This window comes from Anas acuta, chromosome 1, assembly GCF_963932015.1.
Source record: "Anas acuta chromosome 1, bAnaAcu1.1, whole genome shotgun sequence".
Taxonomy (NCBI): domain Eukaryota; kingdom Metazoa; phylum Chordata; class Aves; order Anseriformes; family Anatidae; genus Anas; species Anas acuta.
This window is the reverse complement of record NC_088979.1, coordinates 62380310-62402799: the sequence shown is the minus strand read 5'-3', so window position 1 is coordinate 62402799 and position 22490 is coordinate 62380310. Positions and strand designations below refer to the sequence as shown.

General features: G+C 38.2%; 1 protein-coding gene across 3 annotated transcripts in view; it reads right to left on the bottom strand.

The window, feature by feature from the left end:
• TFDP1 (transcription factor Dp-1) overlaps positions 1-22490 on the bottom strand; it is a 41142-nt gene that overhangs the window by 12801 nt on the left and 5851 nt on the right. For all 3 annotated transcript variants that reach the window (XM_068679041.1, XM_068679032.1, XM_068679048.1), the window contains exons 3-4: positions 14179-14245; positions 3778-3884 (exon numbers count right to left, since the gene is read on the bottom strand). In XM_068679041.1, coding sequence (XP_068535142.1) covers positions 3778-3884; positions 14179-14245 — 174 coding nt within the window. The remainder of the gene's footprint in view (positions 1-3777; positions 3885-14178; positions 14246-22490) is intronic.

Sequence of the window (22490 nt, the reverse complement as noted above, 5' to 3'; positions counted from 1 at the left end):
TTTTAACCTCCTGTTTTAGGCCATTTCTGACAATGTTTTTAAGAAGAGTTGGAATGAACATCTCCAGGCATATTCAAGATGTCTGATCCCACTGCTTTGCTTTTTGCCCTTAGATGACCACAATTCCTGAAGCCACCCCCCAGCAATTCTGTCCACAACCTTTTCACTTTCACTGATCTCATGAAAAAAGAAGTGTCTGGTTCACCAACATCTCAGAATGCCATCAGGACAGCCAGTGTGCTGCTCAGGTAACACAGACAATAGAGAGAAGTGAGGAAAGCTCTTAACCAGTTTTTATTCTTGAGGATACTGTTAGAGAGGACTGCTAGAAATGACAACATTTTTCTTGCAGAGGCTAAAATTAGAGGGTCCCACCCTACTCCCTTGTTCCCATTTCCACAAACAAGCCCACCATCACCTTGGTGCCTAACAAATAACACAGTGCATAAAGATGGGAAGCCAAACCCATACAGAGGGAGGGAGGGGAGTTATAAAACTCGGAGAAAAACAAACCATTTGGCAACAGCAAACACTGGAAATCTACTGTGCTCAGTAGTGTCATTAAACATTCAGCAGTACAAAGTAGTAAATGGATGGAGATAAACCCACAGACTCATTTCTAGAATGGAAAAATGAAGTCTGTTTAGTAAATTCAAAACCTGCTCAGCATTCCCAATCTAACTCACAGAAGTCTGCAAACTAGCCAGAATCATATGCTTGCTGGTTATATCTTTAAAAAGCTCAACTTTTACATAGAGTATGTCTCAGATTTAAGCTTATATGTTATGCAAATGATACATATCTCAGAGAGAAGCTTAGAAATACAAGAACTTTCCTTAAAAATTCTAATAATTTCTCTCATGTGTTGAAAAGTCTTCATATAGCAAACAACCACATGTTAAGACTCTATACTGTTTTTCTGTAGAATGGAAATAAACCTTACAGACAAAAAGGAACTTCAACATGGCAGGGATGTTTGTTTTTTAATAGTCATTTTAAATCTAATTACTCTTGCAGTTATAAACAACAAACAGTGGTGATTTTGTTTTTCTGAAAGATGCATCTCTACAACCTCTTGAAGACAAGGACTGCTACATAGCTTAGAATTTGTACATTATTAATCCAAAATCAGTATCATCTACCAGTAACTGCATCACATTGTTTCCAAACACATCCAATTTATTTCAGTATTTGAAGGACACAAACGGCAGAGATACTCCAGAACTTCAGAGATAAGTGGTGAGCCTCTCTACTTCGTAAGCAAGTGAAGGAAAACTCCTTAACAAAGCAGCTGTCTATACCAAACGTCTTACCAAATCTGAAGCAGCAAGTATTGATATTACAGAAGACCCTACAGCCTGGAGTTTCAGATTCTGCTAAAGAACTACTTGGTGCTATTGGCTCCTTTAAAAGGAACGATGATGTCTCTAACTTTCACGCATGAGGTCGTAAACAGGAAAGACTTTGAATGAAAAAAATACTGAGTTAGGCAGTACTGAGTCACTGGGAACATCCTAAAACAAAAGCTTATGGGTGCAATTATAAAAGACAGTTTTTTAAGGAAAATAGGGAGAGGAGAGGCAAAGAATGCAGAAGTGAAAAAAGAAATGTCTGCTGTTCTCTAAAGTTTCCTGATTTACAGGGAGAACGAGATTGAAATCCAGCTCCTTAAGAACCACTAAGATCAAGACCATGGAAAAGAACAGAGAATAGCAAGAGTCTACACAAACCACTTCACTGTACTAAACACTGTCCCCATGTACATTTTCCTGCTAAGAAGAAATCAGACTGCCTGAACAAAGAACACAGGCTCAGAAAATTAAGTACTTAAGCATTAAACTGGTTTTGCCAGTCAAGGGTTAGAAAGTTGAACAGGGTCACAAGCCAACTCAGTAACTCTGATCCTCAAGGACATTTGGCTCATTGACAGAAAATTCTTGCTGTCCTTCTAAATCATAAAGTCAGAATAAATTTATCCAGGGTTTCTCTCTATTTATATATACATAAAATAAAAAACTCCACCTCTGCTTTAGTGACATATAACCAAACATTTAGTTTTGTATTGGTAATAATAGCCTATACAAATATGCTCTGATATGGGACCCTTATTTCACCAAAATTTATTTTTGTCTTATTCTGAATATTTTAGCAAAGCAATAAAGAACTTATTACCGAGAATGTGAATTTCACATAGCCATCATACTACCAAAGACTATGGTATTAAGACTGGTTCTTTCAGAATCAAAATTTTTAATAACCTTACCATGCAAAATTAGTCATTATAATACAGATGAGCATTTGTCAATTTAAATATGTGATTTGTATTTGTAAATACACACACACAGATATAAAAACAGATTTGCATGCATTTATTTACTCATTGTTCAAAGTTTAAGGAGGCATCAGATAATTTGTCATTTAATTATTAAACCATGGCTTTGGTACTTTGAGAAAAGGTTTGTTTGTTTGTTTTTTTCAAGTTACCTTTCACTTTCAACATTAAAAATCTACTATGTACACAGCCTAGCAATAAAATCTGGAAGAGATATCCCACAAGTCATTACAACCTATGATCTATACAAAAACCATCTTCCTCTTACTGCTGGTTAGTGAAATTAATGTCTAACAACTCTATTTCCTTGTTTGGAGTATTTATTTACAAACTGTCTCCTACTAAAGAGGCAGCTTCAGTTAAACTTGTTTTAATGCACTCTAGCTTTCGAGTAATTGCTGGAGGGAGTTAGTTCACCACCACCACTGGTAGTTTAGCACAAATAATCTGCAATTATACTGATACTTCGCTACTCAGGTATCTTCAGTCTGTCTCAGATGGGCCTCCTCACGTTATGTGAAGCTCAAGGAGTTGAACATAGTTCACATTGCACTGCTGCAATTCAATTAAGAACACTGGTGGATGTAGAGGTTTGGTTTGGTTGTCGTGTCAACCTCCCCACCCCCAGGCTCTCTTCGAATTGACAGCCGTACCAGAGCAGCTATCTGAGCATGGTCACAGTTTCAAAGTATAGTCAATAAGCAATTATACAGATAGAGCAATTATACAGATAGACTGCTTATTACAGAGAGAGTGGACTTTCCACATCTGTGCAGTTAAAGTGGAACAGTTATAGGCAACCACAGTTATAAAACATTCCCTAGAGCTCAGAGTTGGTCAAGGGAGATGGAAAACCGCTCTTGTATTACCAAATGTAAGAAATTAAATTCTAGATGTTTATACCTTGCAGTAGCTTTCCAGAAGATGAACTGAGACCAACTCTCAGTTGATCTTAATTTTGATCAAATAGAAATGTCTTCTCACAACCTATGTATTATCTACTGCATTATTAGATTCTCTGAGTCCTCTAATTTCACGTAACTCACACTCAGAGCAAAAGCAAGCACTGAGGCAGGAGGATATCTAAAATCATCATTAGCATTAAAAAATGTAGTACTGCTTTCAATTTTGTTCCATCTGACTTCAATCTCAGTAAAAACGTGCTAATGGAATTAAATTTACATGTCTCTATGACAGAATCTGGAAGAGCCACTGATTAGAAGTGGCAACATTAATGAATGATAAGGCCACCTGAATATTCAGGTATGTTGATTTGACAGTCATCTTTGCATTTCTTTCTGCACATTTGTTCTAATGTAGTAAGTCCATTAAAATTAGAAACATTTAGACAATCTGCACATGACAAGTGATGCCAAATATCAATCTACAATTCAGATTTACAGTATGTGTAATCAATAAGAAAAAACAATGCAAAGTCTCCTTACCACTTGTTGTGTAATGTTGACATTAGACTGTCCAAATGTTTTTGGCAGGAGCTGCTTTCCGAGTGTATTTACTGTAGAGGGATGTACAGCCAATAGAGAAACAACTCCTAAAAACAAATACAAGTACAAATCTTCAGGTCAGCCACATTGTATTATTTTAGCAACTGCAGTTTCAGAGATATTACCAATGCATATTAATAGAAACTAGCTCTGAGCTCCACAGAGAGACAACATAAATGTAGCATTTATGCATCAGAAGAAAAAAAAATCTTAAAAGATTCTTAGTATGTTGTCTTAAACTTCCTCCTGTGTGACCTTACAGCTCAGTGATCTAGTCTGAGCATGTTTAAACTCCTCATACCCCAATTTTTCTCTCAAAGCACAGTAGGAGAGCTAACTGGTATCTGATAGAAGGATTACCCTCCATGTCTACCCCCTTTCTTTTGCGGCTATTGAAACCTTTTCCAACATTGCCCCAAAACCATGCCCAATTCCCCAGCATACAACATAGCCTTCTGAGGCATGCTGGTCTATAAGAGGTTATATTTGGTTCGCACAGGCTTTTCCAAGAGAGTACTCCCAACCAACTTTTAGGTACCCTCTTCCAGCTGCAGGGAATTAAAGAACTGAAGCACACAAGAAACCAGTACTTGAGCAAAACACACGCAACACAGTAGACCAACCCTGCAGGGAAAGCTGCTCTCTTCCTGTTCACAAGCCATCCGTAGTCCCTGTTGATGGTTAAGCCTTAAGCCACATAAGACAACAGTTCAACTACAGAAATTCTACGCCGGGTGTCTGTAGTGACTTAATGCTCCATACCAGCCTTTAAATAAGTAAATAAACAAGAAGGACTGAAAAAGAATCATGGGACAAATAAGTTGAGAGGTTTGACAGCTCTTTCCCTGTCAGAAGAGCATGGCACAACTCCTATTCATCTTTTTTCCTTTTATCCAATGCAGAGACAATTATTGCAATAGCTGCATCAGGAAGGACCCTGACCAGTCCTTGATGCCCTCCATCCCTCTTACACATGCAGGTAGTCAACAGAAAGTTGGAGACAATCCCTCCTCTCCAGAAGGCCTGTGTTTCCAAGCTGCCATTACTATACCATGACAAACTGACAGCTTCACTCAAGAGTTATTTTCAGCCCCACACAAGCACAGGATGCTGTAGCCCATCATTCTTCCAACTTCTGAATGCTCCTTCAGAGTCACACAAGGAAGGCTGCTACACCTTCTTGTTCCTTCAAGTACAGCCATCAGTATCATTGTTTTTCATTTTGGCCTTCCTCTTTGCAGAATGCAGTAAAAAGCAGTATAAACTATTTGGACTAGTACTGCTTGTGCATCTTTGCTCAGCTACTCATCAGTGTGACTTTTTTTTTTTTAAGGCTTCTAAGTGCTTGAAAAACAGGAAAGCGAACTGAAGATTCCCCTTCCCATATAAGAGCTGCAACTGGTTCCCCAAGTTAAGCCCCCTTATCTATTTGATCTCTCATTTTACAGAGCTTTTTCCTTGCCTTTGATGGTTCTTGTTGCCTGTACACTTTCCAGGTCTCCCACCCTTTGAGATTTATTTTTGAATGGGACAGACATTATTCACGACAAATGAATGATATATGTTATACAGTAACATTTTTATTTTTCTATTTTATTCCCTATTCCTTCCCAAATAATTCTGAAAATTTGATTTGCTTGTTCCCCAGCAGACACTGATTTCATGTTTTCATAACATAGCCTACAAGGACTTTAATAACTCTCCTGAGTGTCAAGAGCTCACTAGGGGTCCTCATTTTATCTGGTTTAGTTTTCATCAATTATTAACCCATGAGAGGACTGTCCCATTCTCTGACACCTTAGTTTCTTTAACAGGCCAACTAAGGACCTTGATAATGTCTTTTTGCTGTTGCTTTCAAGAAATCCAAGGACATCACACTGATTAGATATCCCTTATCCATACATTTGTTGATTCTTTCAAAGCTTGACTTTGAGAAGACAACTTCCTAACTTCCCTTTTCCCCTCCTTCTAGAGGGAGACATGTTAACTCCTGCCCAGTATCACATTTACCCACGCCTACTAATTTTCGCTGTTATGTTCTCAACTGATCTCCCAAACAGAACCCCGACTTCCTCATCTGCATTTCAAGCCCGCCAAGAATCAGTGCCAGGTATGTCCTTCCTATCCTGGTAGGATATTACTTGCACATAAAAGGATTATTCCAAGCCACAGTGCCAGAAGTACTTTTGCTAGGTCCTTATACTACAGTGAGACAACTTCACAAAGAGCAGTCTTGCCATGAGATGCTCCCTAAGCATCTTCATCATCTGTCAACTCTACAGACACACACAGACTTCACTCTTCTGATGTGTTCAAAACCAAAGCAATTCTTTATGCTATCATGTTGTTTCTGCTTATGCAGTCAGCAAAGGCAAATACAAATGCACTTGTAACAGTCCAGTACACCTCCATGCTACAGCAGAGGTGAGGAGTCAAGTGGTTAGCTCTGCAGGAATGGACCCAAGGCGGTCCTGGTGGACAGGAGGCGGAATTGAATCCAAAGTGTACCTCTGTGCTAAAGAAGGCTTAACAGCACACCGGGCTGCATTTAGAAGAGATCACCAGGGTCAGAAGAAGGAATTATTCTCTTGTGTGCCTGCACTCTAAGCTGTATCTGGATTACTCTGTTCAACTTTGGGGCCACAGCGCAAGAGGATTCACAAAGAGGGAAGAGTCCAGCAAAAAGCTGCCAACGTGGTTAGGGTACTGGAGCTTATGATGTACAAGGAAAAGCTGAGGGAGCTTGCCGTGTTCAGCCCGTAGGACACACTAAGCCAGGACATTGGTCTGTCTGTGGCATCTGATCACTGCCTTCAAACAGCAAATGGGGAGCTGCAGAGATGACAGCAGAAGGAAGAGAGGCAAGTCTCAAGTTGCTGCACACAGCAAATTCCAGCTAAATACTGGGGGGAAAAAAAAAAAAAACACAATGAAAATGGCAATGCACAGGAACAGGTTGCCTAGGAAGTTCCCTGGAGATACATAAAAATTTCAAGTACTCAAGGCTCTGTGCTTTGAAGTTGCCCCTGTTTTGATCCAAGGCTAGATTGGATGGCCTCCAGCCTCCTTACATTATTCAAATAATTCTAGGAATACAAAAAGTTATCTTGCAACTACATCATCTGCATGAAAGGAACGGTATACGTTATGCTTCTTTAAAGTTTTTAATTACATTAACATTTTCTGTGGCACTGTGCCAGCATTAATCCATGCCCCTGAACCAACCCGTCTCTATACAGAAACGGCAAGGTAGGGCTGTCTGTACGCACAAGCTGATTGGCAAGGAAATGCAAACGTAACTGGAAGAACAGCAACACACCTCTGTTCCAAGCAAAGTCAAAGTCCACCCATAAAAGACAGCATATTAAAGACTGCTCAATTAAAGGAAAAAAATATTTTTAAAAAATTATTTTTTTCTATTTGTCTCTGCTTCACGCATTCTACTTTCTCATTTACCTGACTTGCAGAAGTTGTTCTAGCATCCAACTGCATTTTTTTCCCCAAAGGCTCATAATGCTCTGATTTCAGAGTATGTGTGGATGAAAACTGTTTTTAAGTATACAAGCAGAAAAATGTTATTAATTTAGCTTTGCAAGAGACTGACAGCTCAGTTTCTCAAAGGAATTTTACTAATCATTTGTTAATTACTGTTACTCTTACAGCAATCACTGCCATCCAGATAATCTTGTACTTTATTGCCAAGATACAGTGTACACTGCAGCATGTAAAAATTAAAACCGCAAGTTTGCAAACAGTTTCCTGGCACCAACTCTTCTTCCTTTTCAAAAGGAATGTATTAATGCAGCTAGTTCCTCGCATTTTTTTCTAAAAATTTTTTTCCTTGCATTTTCTTCTAAAGAAATTAAGACTTCAAAAAACATGGTTAAAGGCCAGTTAAAGCACAGAAAAAAAAATATATACACCGAAGGACAAAACTACTAACTGAATGCTCAGCCTCCCAAGCATTGCCAGTTCAGAAGAAAACTTAGCAGCTTACCAATCAAAAACCACAATGAAAGTAGAACTTTACTGTAAAGCTCCAGAATGTGTCCAAACAGAAGGCAGAGAGAGATGGGATCAAGGAGCAATGTCATATAAAACTTGAACAGCAAAAGCAGCAGCACACTTTAACAAAAAAAAAAAAAAAAAAACTATCTGGAAGTTTTTGTAGACAGACAAGTGCCTTCTGCATACAGAAAATGTTAAATAGTCTGCTTTGGTTACTAATTTCAGTCAGGGTAGAGCTCTTGAACTCTTTCACATGCCCTTACCCTTACCAGCATATGAGAACAAACCCAAGAATAAAGAATCTCCTGCAGAATTTTAGCAGAGTGGTGATACAAATAATTATGAACACTTGAAATAATTTGAGATGTCACAGAAAGAGACAGTACATCTAAGATAAAAGAGTGCCCTCTGCAGACAAGGCAATAGATCACTCTGAGCACTGACTGCTCCAGTTCATCTAACAGTAGTGACTCTGAATTTGGTGTTTCATATCAAAGTGTTTGGGCTGAAGCACTCCTCACCTCAGGAACAGAAATCCCACTCATTCTAGGCACCATACCATTTGCTGATGCAATCAGTCTTTACATCTTCTTTACTTGAGAAAGAGCATGCAACAGGAGTGATGCAACAACAGAAATCAACTGAAGAAACAAGCCAGTTTCCTGATAATATGGTCTCTAACAAAATCTTATCAGTAGAAACAATATTGTATGTGACAGAACTGGATTAAAAAAGGTAATTCTGAAAGCACTTTCTGCTATCACAGCCCCAAAAAAACAAGGTATGGAGTAAGAAGAGAGTGGTTTGTCTGGATTCAAAGTAATTCCTACCATTTCCTGCAACAGCCTCAAACTCTGTTCAGCAGACCAGTTTGTAAGTAAATACTCTACATGATTGAAGGTTAGGAGTTGAGCAAAGAGTTATTTTAAGAAAGGTCCAAAGCAAATTAACCTTGTAGATGACATTTTGCAGTACAACTGCTTTTAACTGCTCTTACAAACTCCACAAACTCTTGTTTCAATTCTCTTTAAAATTGATGGTTTTAACAGAGCAGTTGAATAGGACTTCAGGACATCTACGCAACTTGAAGGCAACAGTATTATTAAATGCGTCTCAATACAAGTCACACACGACTTAAGCTTTTGAAAAGACAACACTACTATCAATAACCAGATAAAACTCACAATTAAGAGAATAGGAGTTGAAGAGAGCAAAGAAGACCAGTGAGACTTTCCATGAGCCTGGTGATTTCAGTAAGTGCCACTGACACTAGATTCCATTGTGACTGCCACTTCTGAGAAGACCAAGTGTCATTCGGAATATTCCTTATGTTTGGAATCAAAAATAAATAGGAATAGAATTCATACATAGCCAGAGTACCACTACTGTTTAAGATCCAAATGATTGATCAGGGATTACATGAAAGCTATGAGAATTATTTGGAAAAATGGTGTAGAAACAGTTTGGGCATCTTCTGTTTGCAGATTTTATTTATTTATTGGTTAGAAAAGAGACATGAGGAGAAATAAATGGAGTTCTACATCAACATCCCTAACAAAATTCTTTACTGTCACCATTTGGTAAAGCAAATACCAAGCTAATTCCAGCTTCAAACCTGTCCACCAAACCATCAGCTTAGCACAAACAAAAAAAATAATTAAAAAGCCAACTAGTAATGAACTGCACAGTCCGCTCAGAATATGCGCAAAGAGTGCACTTAGAAGACCTGGGAAAGATGACAGAGGTTACAACTAGACCCTGGGAGCTGATTCCTCATCCTCCACTCCTGGGAAGCTGCACTTTGTAACTTCTCTCTCACAAACGCCATAGACACGTTATGATTAATTACCTATTTTTTTTTTGAAAATTAGCATTGAACCACTTCTGAGCCCATCAACCTCCCGTAAGCTTTGACAACACACACAGATGACTGTCTCCAGTTGTGTGCCAAGCCAAGTAAGAATATCTTTGCTTATTGAGCAAATTGCACCATCATGTTGAGACAACATGCTTACACGGCAGCCTTGGATACTTTTACAAAGGCATCAATCTCCCCCGACATAATACCACAGTATTCCCGAGTGCTTAAGTAATTTCTTACATCGACTTAGACTTTTAGCTGATTCTTGCCATCCTTAGATATGACTAATAATACTTCACATACTACAAACCAGTCTTTCTTTCCAAGTCTGTTCAGATATAGTCTACTCTTAGACTTTATGAGTCTTTCCAGACTTTTTGAAACATCTTTCCTATTGGCAGCAACAGTTTTATTTCCCGACTTTGACTTTAGACGATAACAATCGTTTGGAATCGTCTGGGCTGCTGTAATGCCCCAGCTTTTCATAACCAGTGTTCAGGCATATGTTTGCTGAAGGGTGAATCACAGGCTCTGAAATAGCTGTCTGCTTTCATTCCAGAGGAACGACTCCAAACATTGTCAAAAACCAGGGAGCGTTTGATCTCTCTATACAGATACAATAACGCAACATTGTGAAAGCTTCTAGTCATTTAAATATAAAAGCACAAGACAATGTTCAAGGCAGTGTTGAAATAGAGTTTAAATACACCTCAAAAATTTACATATTTGACAACTTCAATTTTTTTCAATTACCAAATCTGAAATGAAAACAAAACTCAAGTTCTTTATGCCTATATAATGTGAAACCTTATTTTAAGGCATAGGAGACAAAAGGAAGACATCTTTACAAGCATCTTCTGGTTGCATACCAATAATGCCACCTACTGGCATGATAGATGATCCAAGTTTTCTTTTTGATTAATTCTGAAGTTAACCTACGAGCTTTAATTTCAATATAACATAAATACCATTGACTCCCTTTCCCTTCCACTCAACCAGGTATTTTCTTTCACCAAATATCCTTGCAAGTATGGGGCAGGATTAGAACTGAACAGTGTCCTATTTAAATACCAACACTAGTCTGACTGTAACAACAGGGACCAGAATGCAGTACTTTTCTTCAAAATGCAACCTCACGGAAAAACATTTTTTCTAAGTCTATAAAGTTTATCGCCAAATAATTTTTTAGAATGCACAGACTCGTGAAGAAGTTTTACTGGTTCAATTCCTATTAAAAGTTTTTTCCATTCCTCCACCACATACTGAATGAATTCTGATTATAATTATCAGTTGAAGTCAACATACGGGGTGAATTTGAGCATTTCACGTTTAAACAATTAGCTGGGTTCATATTCCAAAACAAACCCAGGAATTAATAAAACTAGATTTAAAAAAAAAATGGTAACAGTAATAATCCCAGAATGGAAATAAACTAAAATAACGAGTAAAGCATCCAAATGCAATTATCCTTGCCTTCTATCTTGCCTGCAAGAAGCAAGCAATTACAATCGAGTCACTTTGGAAACTTACTCCATGATTAAACTGCTCTTTTAATTCTGTCTTGGATAAAGGAATTTCTCCTTTTTATTATTGCCAGGAGGAGGGATAGAGCTATAAATCACACTATTTCTTCACTTGGTGTTTTTAAATTTTCATAAACATTGTTTCTGATTACAAATTAATCTCAATAAACCCTCGAATTATGAACAGCTTATGCAAATCCCACTCCCAAGCACAGGGTAACAAGCGATGGAACAGGCCCTGTGTAGTGTTCTTAGCAACTCAGGCCTCAGGGAGAAAAATGCAACTGGGTACTTTGGTATGAGCCAAGGAAACTTGCATCTGGTTCCAGTGGGATTTATCATTCCTCCACAATGTCATAAGCTGACAACACAACAGCACAGGGCAAGCAGCAGATATAAAACCATGTAGCTTTATTAGCTTATCAATGAAAGGACATCTGGATACACCGCTACCTTTTGCTGTGGGTCAACTCATTAGCAGACTCTAGCAAAGCTGCATTTTTAAAGCACCTGGCATTGTTCAGGATTTCCCCAAACAAACATGTTTACATCATCTCTTCTTCCCTTCCCAGACACTCTCTGCACATTACATTGCTGCTTCTCTCCTTAAGAGGGTTATAGCAGAAAATCACCTTCCTGGTTACCGAGTACACCAAAACCTTGTGCCAAACCAAACACTCTACACCAAACCCCTGCAATTGTGCCACTTTAACCCTACCAGGCTGCAAGCTCAGCAGACCTGGCACATAACAGGAAAGCTGCACTAAGATGCAATTTCACACCTCACCTCCTCTCAAAAAAACAGGACTTCCAGGAGAACACAGATCTTCAGGACCTCCCTGGAGCCAAATGTACTGGAAACCTGCATTAGCAATACTTCTTCACTGACAGACTGACAAATACTTGAATACTAAAGAAATTTATTACAAATACATTTGTATCAAGAAGAAAAACTAAATGGTACATTTTCTGAAACTTTCATGAGATCTGGGAATCAATATGGCCTCCTATCAAGTTGATGTAATTGATGTCTCACTCCACTGATACTTTTCCAAGATTCAACTTTGAGAATCTGCCTTCCAGAATAAATTCTCAGTGGAGAAGGAACAGAAGTGGAGAGAGAACCTTCAAGTGAGCAGAGCTAATGGCATCATCCTAACACAAAAGAAAAACTTGCACTTTGCTTGAGACACTTGACAGCATGCTGTTTTTTGGGGGGCTAAATGAGGTGCTGCACTTCACTAATGGAAATACATCCCATTAATATAAGTGAATTTACACCCAGCTACTTCTGAATACACAAGCTTCCAGCTCATTTCCACTGATACCTCTTATTGCACACTAAAGATGCATTTAAAGCAAGAAAGACATCTTTGAAGCATTTTCTAGAATGGTGTTTTATCTCCATGACAATTTACTCAATCACATGCTTTATGCAAAACAGATGTTGTGAAGTAATTTTTAAACTATTTTCTCCTCATAAATGAAGTCAGATCGTGCTTTAAAAATAAAAGCTGTTAGTTAAACCAGCACTGATGAATTAGAAGTAGTTCTGTAAGTTGAAAAAAGAAACGATACAGGTTTTTAGGAACAGGACATAGAAGACTAGACCTAAATTCCCCTGAACTAGACTACGGGTTAATCTGAGAGGATGGGGGGTAATCCAACTATGCATGAAGTCAATGGGCTTGTCAACACTAAAGTTTATGAGAACATCAGACAAGAAGAAGCAAAACAACTCAGACCTAATAAATTTCTCCCTACTTAGTACAATTTACCAAAGCGTGCCATCTGTCACACGGGAATAAAACAGACTTAGCAGCATTTGGAAGCAACAAAGGAAAATGGCCACCCCACCACAACCTACCCTGAGATGAATGTGACCACAAATATGATGTTACACAGAAAAAACTGGCATCTCCATGAAAGTATGACCAACACTTACTTCACTTGCAGTCATATATACAATTTTGGACACTTGTGTTCAGGAAGGTTGATAAAAAGCACTAAAACAGGCTCAAAGACTGACCACATGGACAAAGAGCCTATCTGATGCAAAGTCTAGAAAACAATGGCTAGATGGCTTGTCAAACTAAAGACTTAGGACATTCAATTGTTCTTAATAAAGAGTAGGCAAACGCACTGGAGGAAACTATTAAGCTGAAAAAATAACACTGCCACCAGCAAAATGAATAAAATGGCAAAAATATACTTAACTGGAAATCAGAAAATAATTTCAGAGTCTCACTATGGAAACAACCTTCCCATAAGAATACTGGGAAGAAAAATCTGATTTTGATATGTAGCATAATCAATTTAGAAAAGATTCTATTTAGCTGTCTAGAACTGCAGGCACTGGAACTCAGCATGCTTCTGTTTTTTTCCCCCCAGTTATACTAATTGTAACACACAGCACACACAGCTCTCCAAACATTTAGATACTCCTAGTTTTTTGAGCGTACATGTCAAATTGAAGTGTTGTAGCCTACATTTTATAAAATTGCTTAATTACATTACACTATCATACAAGCACAGCCACTATCAGCAAGTCCAAAACAGTTCTGTTCCAAATACCATTTCAGATAGGTACTAATGGATGCCCTATCATAAAACCTGTCACAGCCCATTTTAAACTGTTACACCCCTGCGTTTTCCTCCATTGCTAGTACATACTGCCCCAAACGCTGTTTTAGGCCATCGTGGCCTTTATACTTATAGCTATGCTACCAAGAAGACCTCATATGGAATGACAGTAAAACCACAACTGAACTTTGTGCTCAGTTTATAGACAATTATAAACCATAACAAAACCTACAGTTTGTTTGCTGAGTACACAAGATATAACTTGAGAAAAGCTTTACAAAGCTATGCTAAGAAAGTATTTTAAAGCCAGTAATAAGCATAACAACTAAAAATCAAGAAACAGGCTTACTAAAATTGTGTTCTTACCTTTTCCAGGACTTAGGTTTTGGTCTATAAACACCTTAAGCTCTCCATTGGCTTCAATTAGTCCAGCCTATTAAAGAAAGTAACTTTTATTACATTTACAAACACTGATAGCCTTTTATTGTTAAAGATGGAAGCAATCACACAAGAAGACTCTGCTGCCACTATTCAGTTCCTCAGAAATCTGCCACTAATTGCACTGTTTGTGGCAGAGTATTTCTCAACTTTAAAAAAATCAGTTGATTTTTGTAAATACTTATTCTTAAAAAGCAAGGAAAAAAGCAGTTTACACCTACCTTGCTATTTTGTGCCCTAACAGCATACATGCACTGCCTTCAGAGACAGCTGAACACCCCTATTTAGAACCACTGCCGTCTGTGATTACACCTTTTGCTATGTAGGAAATATTACCCTGTTAATAATGTTACAGCAAAGACAACAGAGGTGGTAAAGAGCACCTTAAGACATTTTAACTAGGAAAATGGCATTAAAAAGTAACACTTTGAGCTTTTCATTTTTTTTCTTTTTTTTTAAAGATCAAACTGCAGAGCTCTTAAACAAAGGATTACAGACAAGTGTATCAAGTAATCATCATCCCTTGAGAACACTCATAGTGGAAATTTAAAAGATAATACTGGATAGAAAAAACAAAGCCACAACTCCTTGTTATCTCCAGACAAAACAGCCCTGAAAGAATAATGAACACAGGACAAACAGACTGTATCCATTTAGAAAGAACAGCAAGGAAGTCAACACTTGTACTTACCAGAGTTTAGCAAGTGGTGTTCAGAGGGTGAAAAGTCCCTAGCTTTATTTTCTACATGGCCTGTACTTGCAGGCTACTGCACATCTTCAAGATACAGTTAAGTGGTCTGCTGTCAGTCAGCCAGCAGCAAAGGTTTCCCCGTAAAAGCCTACCTGAAGAGTCCTGTTTGTAATTTGCCAGAAGTTCAACAACCCAAGCGAGCCACTAGAGGATGCTGTGGTGCTGTTACTATCCAGGTGTATGGCAGCAATGAATCCTTACGATGTAACTTTACAAAATGGGAAACTTTCTACAGTCTTCTCTCCTCAATGAAAGGAAGAAAGAGAAAGAAGACAGAGTGCTGGGCACAGGCTGGGAAGTAAGAGGAGAAATTTTGTGAAGGGAAACAAAGAGCAGTGTCCTATAATAGCATGGCAGAGATGAGAACCTGGTGACACAGAGGAAACTTAAATGAGGAGGTAATGAAAGTGATAGGTAAAATGAAGAGCCTGTAGCATTTGTCCTCCTTTCTCATAACCTTCCCTCTCCCAGAATAATGAAATAGTCTGGTTTTAATGAAACGGCAACAACTTTCTGTTATACAAACAGCAGAGATTCAAAGGCAGCTCTGCTGCCCTATTCCCAGGCACCAGAGCTGACATCCAGCAGGCTCCGTCAAAGAAAGATGGTACTAATCCATATCACCTGCAAAGATGTCACTAGAAACGCATTCTGTAGGACCAGTATAGGCAACAGGACCTTCTAGAACACTGGAACTCAATGCATTGAAGACAAAGCCAAATTTTAGGGTGTTACATTATACTCCCAATTCCACCTCTGTTTCACAACCAGCGTGTTAAACCACACAGGAAGTGCAGCCTTGTTGTCATCGCATTTTTTAAGTGCAATCCTTCAGTTTCTATTCAACAGCAGAAAGAAGAGGTTTGTAGTCCGAGGACTCCTGCCATTTCTCTTGTCCATAAGAATCAAAAACATACCAATGACAACAGAAAGACAACAAAAATATAATATAAAAACTCATTACATTGAGTTTGTGATTAGCAGAACACCCAGAAAATGGCTGGTTTAATCTGTAATGTCTTTCATCATAGAAGGAGATGAATTTAAAGCTTTTGAATTATTAAATCCATTCATCACTTTAATATGCAAAAGCAAACTTGCACTGAGCTTGAATGTCAGTTATAGTGATGGTCCAAAAGTTTGAGCAGTGAGCTAGTTCAGCAAATTCAAGTACTAAAAGCAAGTCACTGCTGAAACAGGTATTTCAATAATTAGCAAATTAGGTAATTGGGTAATCAATTATTCTTCAGTCCCCTATTTTTCCTGAACTAGAATGATCTCCAATATAACCATTTCTATTAATTCATTTTATCCTTAACCAACCAACACATTGTAGTATCAAATCAAATAAGCTTCACGTTTTCTTCTACATAATTAAGATACACCATGAAAACTCTCAAAACCTACATTCAACTCTAGAAATGCAATCTAGCATTACACAGGGTCAGGTTGGTGCCACATATCCTGAGGATCATGCTTCTGTGTGACTGAAATTACACAAGTCACTGACAAACTGGGAAACACTGGGGAAAAACACTGCATTTCAATCAACAATAGAATGCAATTTGGGAAAAAACAGAACAGCAATCACTGGAGAACCACCAGCAAATTGAAGAAGACTACAACAGTTACAGTTCCTCCACCTTGCACACAAGAGTCTTGCTGAAGGTTCAGTTCTGGCAGCTACATGGCTGGAAATGTTCGACTCCTAAGTGTGTGCCTAGGAAAGACTCCAAGAGACCTGCTTGGAAAGAACACTGTCAAATCCCATAATGAATAGCACCCCCAGCTGCTATTATCCATAATGAAAGTTGATTTCATTTCTAGTGAAATCCTGCTACTCTAGGCTCAGTATGCATTTCATGATCCTGGTTATATCGTTTCATTCTAGATTAGCAAAATTTATCACTATTTAAGTCTCTTCAAAGTCACTAGCTTCTGGGGATACAGAACTGAAAAGCAAAACTTCCCTGCCATACCAAGACCCAGTATCTTTGGTCTAAAATAGAACTACTAGGCAAAAATCTCTCAGTGCATAATTCACAGAAATTCCCACTATTTTTCAAGGTAGGTTATTTGGGAAGATAATCCAGGATTACTCCTCCATAACATATCTAGCACAGAGCAGTGCTCTGAAGAAAGCAAGAAAATAGAACTCTGAGGGAAATGTGACCACAGCTACCCTTAGGTACACAACAGTCACGGATTTACAATCAGCAAAAGAAGTATTTGAGTATTTGTTTGTTTTCTCCAATAAAGAAGTAACCTTCTGTCAAGTAGCATTTAAGCCTTTGCTGATGGGACAATACACTTAGTTTTCAGGCCTTATCAAGGTACTTGTATCAAGGTATTTTGATTTTGTTTTCCACCTGATAACATTAAAGGAAGTTATGCATCTTGAAGTTGAGAATCATGGGAAGAAGAAAAGGAAGAAAAAATATGTTAACGTCAGGGCTGTTTGAAATGCTATCGTGATCTTAATATTTGATTCCAAAGGCTTTATTTATTATCTGTAACTTCACAATTTGAAGTTGCTTTCCTCTTCAAAGAGATGTTGGCTGTATATCCTTCTGTAAGATACACAAAGAAACCTTTACTATCTGAAACAGGTAACAGGTATATTACTCTTTCTGCTTTTCACATTTCAAGAAAATGAACAATAACGTAATAAAAATAGCTTCTGGTGCTCCACATAACATTTAGCTGTAATGATTTCAGTTCTGAACAAAAACTTTGATCTCCTCCTTTGTGGAGAACACAGGTAGAAGGTTAAAGACCACTGGGTAAATCAGTAAAGCTGCTAATTTTAACTATGGATGCTAAGTTTGAGTAGAGACCTCAGCTACCACCTAGGATCTATCACATCACATTGTTCAGAACCTCTAAGGAAAAGAAAACAACTGAAGCATATCAAAAACAACTGAAACATATCACTAAGTTAGGTTTGGCCACCAGCAGGCAAATGGAATGGGAATTCTATTTTTGTTTTGTTTCTAAGTAAAAACTGAAGAACTGGAAGTCAGTCAATTGGGAAGTAATCTTTTTGCTGGGACCTGAAACAAAAAATTTGTAAACCTGAAACAAAATTTGCTAGAAACGTAGAAACTTTTGAGACTTCAATATCTTACTAGCTAGCTAATATTTGTGATCTCTGAAGTTATGCACTAGAAACTTAACACCCTTACAATGAAAATAACATTTCTTCCCCAGCTTTCCAGACTTGCAGCTCTTTTTCTTTACAAAAAACTGGCATAAAGTTATTCACTACACCTTCAAACTATAAAGAGAAAAGTCTAAAGCAGAACATGGACAGAAGGACAGGGAACCTATAAAAGCATGACCAGGTATAGAAGCTTGACTAAAATGAGACTGAACAAGTACATGTCCTATGTCTGTCAGGCTTAACCTGAGAGGAAGGTCACCCCCACCACACTGAGATAAGCAAATACAGGGAACAGAAAGCTGCTTTTGTGCCACAGAAATACCTTTTCTGTCTTGCTCCTAGGTAAGTGAGCCCAATTTGAAGCATTCTTTGTGTTTTTAATTATGCTCTGTGAGAAAGAACTGAAACAAGAGGGGGAAAAAAGTTGAGATAAATGGAAACAAGCATTTGCCAAAAGGTATTTCTCAGAAAGCTTTAAGTTGCTAACTGCAGATTAAGACCTCTAAAATGATGCACAGGACTGGGTGTGACAACAAAACATTAGAATTAGGTCAAAATACACAACATTGGTTAAAGCACAGGAGTCAGAATGGGACAGAGAAACAAGCAGACAACATTGGCACTGGAGGGGGAAGACACAGAAAATGAGCTAGAAAATCAAATGGAAATGACAGATGAGGTGCAGAGGTTAGAGAAACTGGGAGTCTCTGAAGAAGTACAGGAAACACAACTCATGAGAACCGAAGAGAGTTTAAACAGAACCAGGAGTTTGGATCCCATGCAGAGAAAGGAACAACACGGGAACTGGGAAGGTATTCTCACCTTCCTATTCCAAATTAAGCTATGACTGAAAGGGTAAATAAGCTGGCACTCAGCGTTGCAGTAAAGACAAAACTAGGGAATGGAAAAATTGGAAAGGAAAAGTATTCCCATTAGAGCACATTTCCTCCCAGAGCATGTCAAACTCACAAGGAGGATGCCTCTGCTGTCTGCAGGCATTTGCAAAGTCAGCTAGTAAAAACACACGCCTCTGGTGCAAACTGCACCTAGATGACCACCACAGAATGACAGGCCCTGGGATCTGACTTACATGACAGGCCCCATGCCACACCATTTTACTATGTGTCGCTTTAATGACAACGTAGGGGGGGAGGTCGCCTCATGTTATTATCAGGAAGCAACACACACACAGAGTGAAAAATTAGCACGGCTATGAGATGGAGAAAACTTATGATCAGGAATAATGCTGCTTAAACAACTTCACTTCTCTCCCCCCTACCCACATGCAGATGTTACTTGAAACAAGATGATCATACCCTGTTTTTCCCATCAGACTCTCATCTCATTCAGGGACTGGAGCAAGTATGCTGTGGGAATGAATCATCATATAACTTCAGGAGCCTGTTTTTATGGGACATTTTTCACAGAAATTAAAAGGCAATCAAGAAATACAGTAGAGCACTGCAGGAAAGGAAAGAGGGTTCTTAAATTTAAAACATTTGAATTTCATTTTGCAAATGAAGTGAGAACTATGCCTCACTGTACAAAGTAGCACAAAAGAACTTTCAAAGTCAGGCTATGGGAGTCTGATCTGGCAAAATTCTCAGATGTGTTACTTCACTGCCTCTGAGCAGCCTTCATCAGTGACAGTTATCATACCACATCCTCAGCTCACAGCAGCACCATGAAGATAAATGTGCTTGTCAACCACTTGGCAATGACCTGTACCATTGAAACAAGCTTCCCAAAGAGTAAACTGAATTATTAGCACCTTAACCTATGCAAGGTGTAGCCAAAATGCTACACATTAAAAGACCTGGATCACACAGAAAACCATGAAGATTAATAAAAATTAAACAGGTTAGCAGCTTGGTTAAGCAGTGTTAGTCTCTGCTCTGAATACATGCCCCACTGGTACTACACACATGCTGAACCCTGATCACAGAGAGAATGACACCTGAGGGAGTCTCAGTTGTGGAATATGTCAGGACCATTAGCTTTGTCTGGCTGCTTTTCTAAATGGAGTAACACACCTAGAATTCAGCAAAGATTAAACAAAGAATTCATTTTGAAGAGAATCAAATAGTGCTCCATTCTAAGTAGCCACACAAATCAAATATACTGAAGGAGTTAAATTATTATACTGGATTGTTTCTCAGGGTAATGAATTGCCCAAGCGATACTATCCTTGCATGTGTTAAAGCTGGAGCCCCCAAACTAACTGCAAAGCTATAAGAAGTAATACTGAATACAGGATTCCTAGAGTATGACCAAAGCCATGGTTTGCCGTTTCTTTGATCGTTTTGCAGTAGAAAATCCCAAATTGTGTCCTCTTGTCCACAGTATCACACACAAAGAGGTAGCAGCAGCTGCCATTTCCACAGCTAGCTCCCAGTGCTGTTCTAGATTTGACCTTAATAGACTTGTTTTTCCAACCAAACCAAAGTCTTTCAAAGTAGTTTGTTCAATAGCATCTGAACACAGCAGAACTCAAGTCACGTTAAGCAAGACTTGTTCCAAAGCCATTTGCCTCACCAAGTTCCCTATCAGTGCATTAGAAGACTACAGCAGCCCACACCATTTCCTCCTAAGTCTGTGTAACCATTACTGCGATACAGGGAGGCTTAGCAACTGTAGCGTAACTAGACAAGTAGCTGGCAGGCTTTTGGGGGACACGGACCACTGTCAACCTTTAAGATCAAGTTGTTCATTCACTGAAAAAAACTTTGAGAATGTTTAGCAAAGATTGGCCCATTTTTCCCTCCCGCTTTCAATTACCCGCAATAAATCTCCGTTAAGTGATATCCAAGCAAGCAAATACAAACACTAGTCCCTAGTGTAACTTCACTTTTAAAAGCTGGCATTTTTGCTCAGCTTGTGAAGATATCAGCACACAGTATTTATTCAGTAATGCTACAAATAAATAAATATAGAAAGCCACTACCATTAACTACACATACAATTAATAAAGATGCTAAATACTTAAAAGCTATAGTAAAATAACTTATTTCTGCAAATAGTGTAGCAAGGTGATAGGTAACTTCAGAGTTGCTATTTGCTGTTTAATAAATACAAACTAACAAAGAAAGTAAAAGACGCTCTTATTGTGTAGTTACAACCCAGAAAGGAGAGTTTAAAGATCATTTTCCTTCTGTGTTCTTCAGCAAGGCCTATTTTAAAATATACTAACAGCATTTGAAATCCTACACTGAGATGCCTTTTTTTTTTTAATAAGACCTGATTTCATATTACTTCATCTTTAGTTTACTAACCTCTGAACATGTCAGGACTGACTAAAGCCAAATAGAAATAAATTAAGATACCGAGAAGTCACTGAACTACAACGGTACCAAAAAAGATGCACAATCCACTTGAGATCCACTAAAGGTCTGATTTATCTAAGATGTCTCACTGCTATTCCCAGTACATAACCAAAAATAAACATAAAAGGAGAAACACATGCTGGTATTTTAAAAGGAAGTCTGCAAAACGTTTTGAAAGGTTTTCAATACTTTCTAGATATTCAGAGTACATCATGTAAAAAAGATTCTCAATCTATTCCCTAATTCCATTAGGATCTTTTTTTAAAGATATCCCAAATGTAACCTTCTCTTACCATGAAGACTTGCTCAAATGTGTGATGGACACGCTCCACATGAAAGCAACCAAAAATTCAACTTTTGGGGTGTTCCTGCAAATGTACTGGTAGGGAAGCAAAGACCTACAGATCTTTCCCTAGATTTAGCACACCTATTGACCTATCAGGTAAGGCTGCTTTAAGAAACTACAGTTTGCTGTTTTCTGGTTGTTTTTGGTTTTTGATTTTTGTTTTATGTATCTTTTGCTTAAATAATATTTAAATAATACCATGAAATAAATCCATTAGATGAAATTACATACCCAAATGTATTCTGAATACTCAATTAAAATAAGCCATCAACTGTAATCCCTGTATCTCTAGAGCTCTGAAACAGTGATGTTAGACCAGGTGCTGAACTTTGTGCCAGCAGAACTTCCTCCACTGTGTCTTTGGGATATACACATGTGCACAGGGTTTCCTTTGCAAAGTTTGATATCTGGGCTGTTTCTGGTACTCAGACATTAATAAAGGCACCGTTAAACACTGAAGACAGACGGCATGCTTTATGCAAACTAGAGATTAAGAGAAAAAGCCCTTAGAAAGGAATTCAAGAAAATGATGGCAGTAAAATAAAATTTTTTAAAAATAATCCCATTTTAGAACGAGTTATCCCAAACCATTGCCACCTATGAAACAGTACCATATGAGAGCTTTCCAGATGAACAGCTCTCAAGAAAGATACTTCA